Genomic DNA, 12,274 nt, shown 5'->3' on the forward strand with positions numbered 1-12,274 from the left:
AGCGATCGTATGTCGAGGTAACACTGTACACATCTTGTGATTCGGGTCAAAGGTTTCTTGATAGTACAACTTGAAATTTGCTAAAGCGACATGGGTCTTACACACCTACAAATAAACAGAAAAAAATAAAAAATGGGTGCATCAGCTGAAATAGATTACATCTTTATACCTTAGTGTAAAAAAGCAGACTTTGCTCTGTTAACGATACAAGGCAAACAATGTGCCGTGGAAGTGCAGATACCAGCATATGTTGCTGGTAAAGGTTATTATCACAACACACATGACCTACAGAACAGGTATCTGTCCAGCTGATGTTTACAGTAACATTTAAAAGAAATTGCTGTGAACTTCAGCCAATGTTGCAGAATTGAAGAAAAACAAAAGGCAAGAAATTAAACTGTGAGGGTAAAATATACAGCGATAGAAAAAGGTGGGGCATCCCGGGAAGTTTTCACTCATTAAACATTGGTAATTTGGATCAACAATTTCATTTTGATGCATCAAAAACTGATGGGCAGAGTAACATTTCAGAATATGAACTAGATTTATCGGACCAAAAGGAAGATGTGCATTAAGCACCAATACAAAATTGCACAGGTGCAAAAATTTGGGCACCCTTGTCATTTTGGCTAGGGTCTCTTTCTGTCTCATAACTGAAGTTTGGCATTTTTTCCCCGACAATGTACAGACCAGTTATTAAGACAATTCACATTTTAAATGGGAGTTTGTATTAAATGGAGACTAAGCTGTTGTAAGAATGAGTTATGTGTGTGGTTTCTATATAAAAAGAAATGAGACAACTATAGTATCTAACAATAACTCAAGAGCTAATATGCTTCTCCAAAACAATACGGACGGACACTTAGAACACTGATTAGCATCATTGCTAACACCTCATCAACAAAATGCAAACAATACAATTGGCTTCGTTCATTTACTCACCTCTGACGGAGGCACATTGGATCTAACATAACAATAAAGACTATCACTTGACACTTCGTAATACTACTGTATTGATACAGCAACCCAACCTGAGTGTAGCAGTGAACTGTCTCTCACTCTTGCTCTAATCAATGGCATGCGCGCAGCCTCACATTATGCACAAAGGACCCAAACAAAACGGCTCACAGCTAACGGAAAAAAATCGACTATCAAATTAATTGGCAACTGACTTAAATATTTGATCGATTATTTTTTGCAGCCTTACACACAACACATGAGCTGTTTTTTGTTGAGCATTAGATTGTGAGCGGTATGGAATTCAAAAGTTTATGTTATCACCAGTTTTAATGGAACAAATCATTCATCCATTTTCTACAAGGCTTGCATCATCAAAATATCATTAAAAGAGGATATAATTAAAACACTAAAAAAACTTTTCCCAGCATGCCTCATTCGCACAATGCCACACAGGAAGCAGGATGAGGGGTAGAAAAAGGTGTGTATTGTTTGCTATAATTAATAGAACCTCATTAAAGCTCTTTACTGTCGAAGAGGGCAGTGGAAGAAGAAGGTGTATTGGACTGTTAACATTTAATGATTGCCACAGTGTGCTCAATGTGTCAGGTCTGGTTTCAACATATTAAACCAAACACTTGTTGGGCATGCATAAATAGAGGCTGGCATTGTGCAGGCCAAGACTGTCACAAAGCACACTCTGTGGCCTGGGTGCAAGCCAGTGGCCTCACTAAAAGGTCTTGCTGCAGAACCCCAAATGTTCTGGGAAAGCAACACATTCAGTAGAGCCGCTTTTCAAGCACTTACTGAGAGCAATAGGGTATGGATTGGTGCAAGCTAATCAGACTAGCATTTACACATGTGTATTAAAGATGGAAATGTGTATGTTCACAATATTACTGTGATCATTTCCCGATTGTATGTACACACACACACACACACACACACACACACACACACACACACACACACACGTATTCTCAAATGCTTTGGGGTGCTTTGATTCAACTCCTATCTTAACTAATGCTTGATAGAAAAGGGACTTTATTGGTTGCTGATTATTGAGCCTCCACAAACCAGGACATTGGTACTGGCTACTCAAAATCACTCTAGATCTTGAGACTGCATTTTGAAGGTCTTCGTCTCATCTCGACTCCTAAAAGACTTGGTCTTGACTCGATCTTAGACTATACTCAGAATTTTCAATTTGATACATAAGCATTGATCTGCTGCTCTTCCTCAAATTCATTAGTAGGGTGCAAAACAACAAACCATTCAATTCATGTGTTAATAATGCCCAAATTCCCCAGTTATTTGTACAGTTTTAGTTATCTTCGCAATGTTCAGACCGACGCAGAATAGATTACTGCCCCTCATGCACAAATGGAAGTGAATGTTGCGATATGTGAATGCGAAAATCCATGCGCGCTCATAGCAACAAATATAAATTCACTTCATGTTAATCTCAACCACAAAAATATCAATTTGCCAAACAAAAGAAATCTCTTTGCAGTGCTCAAACTCTGCAGTCTTCAACTGACTGAAACACCAATGACAGTGCATCTCGAAAGAAAGCACAAAGACAGATAAGGTAACTCCAAGTTACATCGATGGATCTAAACTTGTCTTTCTAAGATGAATAGATCTAAAATAATGTTTTACACTCTTGAGTGAATTCATTTAACAGATGTGTATATATTAAACATTGACTGTAGCATATGGCTATTTACTTTTTACCATAAGAAGAACTCGTAAACTAGCTTTACACATGCAGACTCACATGGAAATGTATGGCTTCTTAACCTGGCCCTTATTAATATATTGTTGCCAATTCCAATCCTGTGGTGACAGCAATGCACATTACAGGGTCGTTACCAGTTACAATGAAATTAAGACAAAAAAGATAAATGGCATGAAGTCATCACCCAATACTTCAATGAAAGGATGATCAGCTCTACCAACAGAGCCACAGCCACCTAGAAAATACCAGCATGCTTCTGTTGCACAACTGGGAATTGATGACACCAGTTTTTTTTTTTTTTTTTTAAACGTAACCTACGCGCACACACACCCACACACACAGATTTCGTGCTATTGTTTGGACAGACTTCCCTAGTAAAATTATAAACAAATTCATTTCAATTTGCCTTCGCCCTCCTCATTCCATAATGTTACAACGCTGTTTCCCTGGTTGCTATAGCTACCCTCTACTGGATCCGTGGCCTCCTTTCCTTCTTAACATCAGTTTATGAAGGAACATATTTGAGTAAATACGTGTCTTCGGCAGGGGTGAAAGTGGGCCGGAACGCACCGGATCGGCGTTCCACCAAGAAATACAATGGCGGAACGCCGTTCCGACATACAGTGCGTTGATTCCGAAAATATGACGGCAACTGTCAAAACCCAATGTTTAAAAAAAAAAAAAAAGCCTGCCACGCTGCCACACACGCATCTCCAATAAGAACAATCTACTAATGTCAGATTTACATACACAAGTGTTAACAATACAAGCCTAATAAAGAGCTTGCTTAGCGTCATCCGTTTTCACTGATTTTTATTATTCATTTATTCTACGTAGTTCTCCCCAGCGTCTCTCTCTCTATCTGACAAGTCGCATTGCCTGTAGCCCTTTTCACACATATTACCAGGGAATTTCCCGTATAAGGTAACCCAGGATTTACTCTCGTCATTGCTTTCGTGCATGAAAAGATTCCGAGAATGAAGCCGGTTGGACGCTTTCACAGACTTGACCTGTGTTGCCCACTGGCACTCTCTGTGCATGGAAGGCTGCTGGGCGATTTTATAACCTGGACATTACGTCATTTTTGGTCAGCATTGTCACAATGTTGGTCAAATCCTGTTGTGTTTTGTTCCGGAGGGAGCGTTCCCCGACGTGTAACTGCAACCAATTTAAGGTCATCAAGAGGTATGATCGGGCCTAAAAACCCGACTCGACCCGACCCGGGTCCGCTGGTATTAATGCCCGACCCGCCCGAGCTCGATCAATTAACTTGATTTGCAGGACCGAAAAACCCCAAAATGTTATGTTTTATTTGTAGGCCCGAGCCCGGAAAAAAAAAAACGAAATTTTATATTTTATTTGTAGGCCCAAGCCGGAGAAAAAAAACCCCTCAAAATTCTATGTATTATTTGTGAGGAGGAGAGGTAAGGGATGCTCCAGTCAGACCTGGACAGATCACTGCTTGCTGCTTGGAAAAACGGACTAGTTGCGTTTTGAGTGATTACATTTGGTGACAATGCCTGCGCATTAAAGCCTGTCTTTTGTAACGAATTCTCAGTTGGCAGAAAAAAAACACAACTTTTCTTAATGTTTAAATAGTCTACATATTTTTATGATCATTTTAAATGCATTTGCACAACGAAATAATGCTGGAAAAGTTTGTAAAATGTAAATAAACAGGTTTTGCATCGCAGAGGAGTAAAAAGAGGGCGCATGGCACGCTCTGGCTCTGCAATGACCATACAGCGCCTTGTCTTTTTTATCCATATTATTTATTTGATAATTATTCCTTTGTTTAACATCCATACATCGTTTTGGTATACGTATATAAATATATATTTATTTAAAAAATTTTGCGAGAACCCCGACCCGAACGTAATGATTGACATTTTAATTTCGTTATGTTTTCAGTTTAATTTAGCCATTTCCAGCTTGCCATGTTTATAGCCCTGCTTTCACACACACCAGCAGAAAACCAACGCAGGCATGGTGAGAACATGCAAACTCCACACTGGAAGGCCGGAGCCCGGGATTGAACCCTTGGTATCAGAACTGTGAGGGGAACGTGCTAACCACTGTGAAACCTGTTGTGTTTTATTGTGTGTTATATTTATAACCGTGCCAAAAGTTCTTGCATTTTGGTGGTTTTAGGAGGTTTAAGCCCCCCCCACACACACAGACACACATAAAAAAGGGTTCTGTGCCGAACTTTATGTTAGGAAGTTCCGGCAAGAAATTCTAGCCACTTTCACCCCTGGAAATAACTGACCAAAACAGTTTACTTTCCATTTGCAGTAGTTTTGATCTCATTAGGCCCATACATTTAAAGTACCGTAATTTTTGGACTATAAGCTGCTACTTTTTCCCCCTCATTTTGAATCCTGCAGTTTATAGTCCAGTGCGGCTTATTTGTTGATTTATTTGGGTTTAATAGGTAACGCTTTATTGGACAGTGGCGTCATAAGACTGTCATAAGACCCATCACTATCCTGGCTAATACTGAATGCTTATGACAGATGTCATTAACTCATTTGCTCCCAAAAACGTATAAATAAGTTCTATTTTTAATGGTTTCAGTGTCCCAAAGACGTATTTATACGTCTTTTACGTTTTTTTTTTCACAAGAGACATCTCTGGGTTCTGATTCAACTTAGCTCCAAAGCACAAAAGTGAAAATCATTTTAAAGCAATAAAACTGGCCACTGGAGGGCAGTAGCGCATTTGGTAAGACCCGCAATCCGATTAAACGGAATGAACGGCCGGGCCGCATGGCCGGGGCACCAGCGGAAGACGACTAAATGGACGTCCAGGATGCCAGGCATTGGACGACCGAGCAGAACGATCGGGACCACCGGTGCAGCAGACGATGCCGTTGAGTCCGTGCTGCTTGCAGAGCAGAGACAGGCGGCGATGAGGGAAAAGTTTACCCCAGGCTGTCGCAGCCACAACAGTGACATCTCTCAGTTAGTTATGTGTAAATAAATTGTTACTTTGCTATCAAAACCTCTATTTGTCTTATTGTTTACGTTATTTTGTAAAAGGAAAACATTATTCAGATGTTTGGGATGTAACTAAAGCAAAAAATAGCTGTGTTAAAGTCAAAGTTATGTTTGAAATGTATGCTTTCACAAAAAGCTCAATTTCACTGTTTTTCATCAGAAATTGGAAAATTGCTCAAACTAAGCTATTTTCTAATGCTGATTTCTACAGAATGGGAAAAAATATGAAATAACTTTTTTCCTCCTGAAAGAAGAGAGTTTAATCTTTCTTGTGGTGGGTTCCATGTTTATATAGCAATAGAACAGAATTTTCTGTGGGTCTCAGTCAAAATCCAGTAAAACGGCCGGGAGCGGAGGGGGTATTGGTGAAAATGGCTGGGAGTGAATCAATGCCATCCGGCAAATTATGTCACTAACTCCATTTATGTCCAGCTCGGTTCTTTTATATCCTTTCAAAAGTGAGATAATTTGCCAGATGACTGTAAATGACGTCTGTTACAGGCATTCATAAATGCTCATGATATAGTCATGTCATAATTATGATTGTCTTATGACATTCTGATAGCGCCACTGTCAAGTAAAGTGTTACCAAATACCATAACTAGCAATTAATGAAACACATGGAACAGCAACTGAAAAAATTATTAGCACAGAACATGAATTTTGATTGTTATTTACATCTGTAGCACTGCAATGCATGCTAGGAGGCACGTTGGACGACAACAGTGTTGACACCAGGTGGCAGCAGAGGTTGACCGTCTCCCCCAAGGGAGCAGTGATTGCCAAATGAAGGTTCATTTGATCTTATGACAGTCTTATGATGCCGCTGTCGAATAAAGTGTTACCAGTTAATATCTTTATGTGTAACTATTCCATAACACAGTGAGGAGAGCTGCGGCTTATATATGAACAAATGTCGTTTTCGTGTCAAATTATGTGGTCAGGCACATTATAATCCAATTATAGTCAGGTGCGCCTTAAGTCCGAAAATTACAATAAGTAATTTTTAACCTAAATCAAGAAAAATGTGCTTTCAAAATATGTTTTGAACAATACGTATTCATTTCTGACACACAAGCTTTTTTAAGGATTAAATATACTAATTTATTTCTTGAAATAAGTCTGTTAATCTTATTTTCAGCTCGCTGTTTTTCTTATTCAACAAATCTAAATGAGTAAAATTTACTTGAATCACCGGCAGATAATTTCACTTATTTTTAGTACATTTACACTGAAAACAAGGAAATTTAACTAGTTTTAAGGTGTGTTTTTTCCAGTGTGCAATCTGCAATGCTATAAGCTAACGCGTCATTACGCCAAGTTAAGTTCAGTAGTACCTCGAGATATGAAAGCATTTTATCAAAAGTATTATCCGATACTATACTTTCCACTTTAAAGTCGACACTTTTCAATATGTGTTCTTGTCCGTGTTTGTGTTCTCAGGTGTTTGTGAAATGTAATCAGAGCCTAACAGAGTCCTGACTTGAGTTTTGAGAAACGGCTGTTGTGTTATCAGTAGTAGTTTCGTGCCAATGACACAAATTGACTGCCTTGATTCTGTCAGGCCGTCTCCAGGACAGCTCTGTATATGTTATTGCCTTGTGTGGAGTAATGAATGTTAAATGCAATGTAAAGCATCTTTGAGTGGGAAAGTAGCAGCCTCCGTACAGTGTTGTTTACCTGAGCAGAGGATGCCCTTGTGTCGAGCACACGAGAAGTCGTCGCACTGACAGAAGCTGCCGTATATCTTGCCGAACTCCGATTTATAGCACATGCACTGGTTGCAGCTGCACTCGCCGCGTCCGCTGCACAACTGCTTGCCCTCGCTCTCGCGGCAGGCGCCCACGTATATGCTGCTCGCATCCCCCTCCTGGCACTCGCAGCGGGCACCGAGGTAGCCCGGGTCGCAAAAGCAGCTCCCACACTTGTATGTGCCTACCAAAACAAATAAGTCCTTCAATTTACTCTTATTAAAAAACATGACAAACAGTACTGCACATTGTAACGTTTTGTCATTAACTCATTCACTAGCAAAGATATATACAGTAACTAGGGCTGCAGCTATCGATTATTTTAGTAGTCGATTAATCTCGCGACTAGTTCGTTCGAATAATCGAGTAATCAGATGAGAAACATTTATTGCATTGCAGAATTTTAGGAGATTGCACTTTAAAAAAAAGAGCATTAAATATGAATACAAAATAAAAATTCCCAGTGTTTCTTCAAACTATGAAGAATTGCACTTTCATTTAAAAATAAAATTAAAATTCCTGACCTTTGTCTCAAATGGTATAAATAAATAAATAAATAAATGAATACAACAAAAGAACAATTGGCTAAATGCATAGTAAAAGCTCACTGTCTTAAATGATATAAAATGCTAACTTATTTTTTTACAATGCTCTTAACAAACTGCTTAAACACATAATCCCCACAAAGAACGGCTTAATATACTTATAAACTAAATTACGAATGCATAAAAAGTAGGGCTGTCAAACGATTAAAATTTTTAATCGAGTTAATTACAGCTTAAAAATTAATTAATCGTAATTAATCGCAATTAATCGCAATTCAAACCATCTATATAACATGCCATATTTTTCTGTAAATTATTGTTGGAATGGAAAGATAAGACGCAAGATGGATATATACAGTGGGGAGAATAAGTATTTGATACACTGCCAATGGGTTTTCCCATTGGCAGTGTATCAAATACTTGTTCTCCCCACTGTATACTCAACATGCGGTACATAAGGACTGTATTTGTTTATATTAACAATAAATCAACAAGATGGCATTAACATTATTATCATTCTGTTAAAGTGATCCATGGATAGAAAGACTTGTAGTTCTTTATGAGAAATGTTAGTACAAGTTATAGAAATTTCATATTAAAACCCCTCTTAATGCTTTCGTTTTAATAAAATTTGTAAAATTTTCAATCAAAAAATAAACTAGTAGCCCGCCATTGTTGATGACAATAATTACTTACACTATAAAATCAGCCGCGCCCAAGCGCCAGCAGAGGGCAGCAAAACTCCGCAAAACACAATTAACAAGTGGGCCTTTCACTCTACTGTCATTTAAATCTGTCCGAGCTGGGCAAGTGCGTTAATTGAGTCAAATATTTTAACGTGATTAATTTAAAAAATTAATTAACGCCCGTTAACGCGATAATTTTGACAGCCCTAATAAAAAGCATTAGCTCAGACAAAAACTTATCTTATGTTGGTCCTAACAGGGAGCAGCTGGATTTAACCTTGTTAAATGAGTTATGTAATATTCACTGTGGCCACTAGAGAGCAGTATATCCATCCAAATCAATAAAACTAAATGCAAACACTTAAAAAAAAAAATTACAACGCCACTCAAATTTAACGAATACTTGAAGCAGCAAAATTCGATTTGAAGCTTTTTTCCAATCTAATTACTCGAGTTAATCGATTAATCGTGCAGCACTACATATAACCATGTTATTCATAATGTTTAACTGCTCATAACTAAATGAATGAAAACAAGAAACACATTTTTTTATGATGAATGATGGGAATATAGCCTTTCTTTTTGTAAAATCTTTTGTTCATGTAGCCATACAACACAATATTTTGTGGCCCTTGAAATAAAGGGATGTCTGTGACATGTTAGGTAATGAATGAGTACATTTACAGGTGAATCAAAAAAAGCCAAAAAGTTGTGTATTTGATGTCTGTCATTCTGAAAGTGAAATCAATACCATTATGTTGAAATATTTCAATTTCAATGAGTATTTTTTCCTTTCCTTTCCTTTTTTTTTTTTTTTTTTTTTTTTTAAATTCAGACCATAATGGCTTGAAAACATTGAAAATGGATGAGCAAACAGAAAGAAATCAGTTACCAATAGAGCTGCAGATGGTGCTATTGATTTGGGCTGCTTGGGTGCAGCTGCATTCGCACTGGTACTCGACAGCCACATGCAAACGGTCTTTAAAGCCCACTGGCTTGATGGCTAAATGATGATCGGTGCCACGAAGGGGACAACTCCTCGCCTCCACGCTCACATTAAATGACACCTGGATTGAAAAATGGGAAGAAATTGAAGCAAGACTTCATAGCTTTAAAAAATCCAATTCATGTTGTGGCCTCTAATAATTTGAACCTCCCTTATGTTACCAAGAAAATATAGTCAACTCTTAAAATAATAATTAAAAATTAAGAAAAAAATACAACCAGGTTTCTTTATGCTCCAGTTCTACACCACTATAGATCATTCTGCACTGTCTTTAAGGACAAGTGTAGATCAGCTGACATCAGTTTCAAATGCCAATCACTTGTCCAAAAAAATAGTAATAAAAAAAAAAAACCAAACAAACAAACAAAAGATAAATAACATGAAACATTTAATCTATAGCTATGTGAAAACATTTCCCACAAATCTGCTCCGATTCAGTGATTTTTTTAAAAGTCGTTTTTGCACAGTGCAATTCAAAAAATTAGGCAAGTACAAGTGTATAACAAAAATATTACTCAAGTAAAAGTACTTGAATGTTACTAGTCTAAGTAAAAAGTATTTTCTCTTGATGCAAAAAAGTGATATATTTTTTATATTTTAAATATAAATATACTTAAAACTGTGCAAAATGAAAAAGCAAGTCATAAAATTGACTGCACTGTAAACAGAAGCTTAACAAGATTTAAAAAAAAAAAAAAAAAAAAAATTTAGTTTGATAGCGGATTGCAAGCAACTATCAGGTGCATACCCACACCCACTGTACAAGAGCGTGCAGCACCCATTTCAAGGTGCGCTGCTCTCACTGTTGGTTTTTAACTGTCCAATATCTTGTTCACCTGTCTAATCTTGCTTGTACTCGTGTTGCTGCCTCTAGTGCTCATCATGGTATAGTTGCACGGGGCTTCCCAATTGCACCGGAGGCATAAAACAAAACTATCAATTCATAATGACAGAAAAACAAACAAACAAAAGTAACATGTAACGCAGGCGACAATTTGAGTAATAATGGAGTAAAAAGTTCAGATACGTGCTGTAAATTAAAATATATTTCATTTTTTTAAAAAAAAGTTTTTCTGTTTATCCCCAGTGTCACTGTCCACTCTGTTGTGTTTGTGTGTGATTATAATGTGTTCACTCTGTTAAAACTACAGTATATCTCAAAGAAAACAATTGAACTGAATTATTTCAAAACGTTTAATTGTAAAATTATAGATTTTTCATCAAGTATCCAGTCATTTTAGCTATTATGCTAGCAAAGCTAGGCTGAAGACTAACTTTAGCACAAAATGTCCCCTCTGTTAGTGTCCAAATGGCACCATAAAAAAAAAAAAAAGACCCACAATCAAAACAATAATAATAATAATAACTAAAAGGGAGTATCGGCATTTAAAATAGGAAAATCTAGTCTTAACAACTGAGACCTGAGAAGTATTTAAGAAAAAAATTGGTTTTATAACATTTACTGAAATGTTAGGGTCATTTCATGATTATTTGTAGTGCTAATCTTGCATGTTGCTCCTTCAAAGTGCGTACCACAGGATAAAAAAAAAAAAAAAAAAGTCTTAAATAGCATTATTATGTGAATTAGAATCATATTTTGAGACGATTCAACTATATACAGTGGGGAGAACAAGTATTTGATACACTGCCGATTTTGCTGGTTTCCCACTTGCAAGCCATGTAGAGATCTGTAATTTGTATCATAGTTCTCTTCAACTGTGAGGGACGGAATCTAATACAAAAATCCAGAAAATCACATTGTCTAATTTTTAAATAATAAATTTGTATTTAACTGCATGAAATAAGTATTTGATACATTACCAACTAGTAAATATTTCAGCTCTTAGTTCTTTTTTAAGAACCCCTCCTGTTCTCCACTAATTACCGGACGTAACTGCACCTGTTTGAACTTGTTACCTGTATAAAAGACACCTGTTCACATGCTCAAACAAATTCCAACCTCTCCACAATGGCCAAGACCAAAGAGCTGTGTAAGGACATCAGGGATAAAATGATAGACCTGCACAAGGCTGGGATGGGCTACAGGAAAATAAGCAAGCAGCTTGGTGAGAAGGTAACAACTGTTGGAGCGATTATTAAAAAAATGGAAGAAGTTCAAGTTTACTGTCAATCTGCCTTGTTCTGGGGCTCCATGCAAGATCTCACCTCGTGGGGCATCACTGATCATGAGGAAGGTGAGGGACCAGCCCAGAACTACACGGCAGGACCTGGTCAATGACCTGAAGAGAGCTGGAACCACAGTCTCGAAGAAAACCATCGTAAACACATTACGCAGTCATGGATTAAAATCCTGCAGTGTACGCAAGGTCCCGCTGCTGAAGCCAGTGCATGTCCAGACAGGTCTGAAGTTTGCCACTGACCATCTGGATGATCCAGAGGAGCAATGGGAGAAGGTCATGTGGTCGGATGAGACCAAAATTGAAAAGAAGGATGAGTACAACTCCAAGAACACCATCCCAACCGTGAAACATGGAGGAGGAAACATCATTTTTTGGGGCTGCTTCTCTGCCAAGGGTACAGGACGACTGCACCGTATTGAGGGGAGGATGGATGGGGCTATGTATCGCC

The 12,274-nt window shown here is 37.7% G+C and overlaps 1 protein-coding gene across 1 annotated transcript in view; it reads right to left on the reverse strand.

Moving 5' to 3' along the window:
• The window catches only part of itgb5 (integrin, beta 5), a 106,992-nt gene that overhangs the window by 36,545 nt on the left and 58,173 nt on the right, over positions 1 to 12,274 (reverse strand). Inside the window, exons 10-11 of the mRNA XM_057851917.1 lie at positions 9,572 to 9,746; positions 7,378 to 7,632 (exon numbers count right to left, since the gene is read on the reverse strand). Of these exons, the coding sequence (XP_057707900.1) occupies positions 7,378 to 7,632; positions 9,572 to 9,746 (430 nt within the window). The remainder of the gene's footprint in view (positions 1 to 7,377; positions 7,633 to 9,571; positions 9,747 to 12,274) is intronic.

This window comes from Corythoichthys intestinalis, chromosome 12, assembly GCF_030265065.1.
Source record: "Corythoichthys intestinalis isolate RoL2023-P3 chromosome 12, ASM3026506v1, whole genome shotgun sequence".
Taxonomy (NCBI): domain Eukaryota; kingdom Metazoa; phylum Chordata; class Actinopteri; order Syngnathiformes; family Syngnathidae; genus Corythoichthys; species Corythoichthys intestinalis.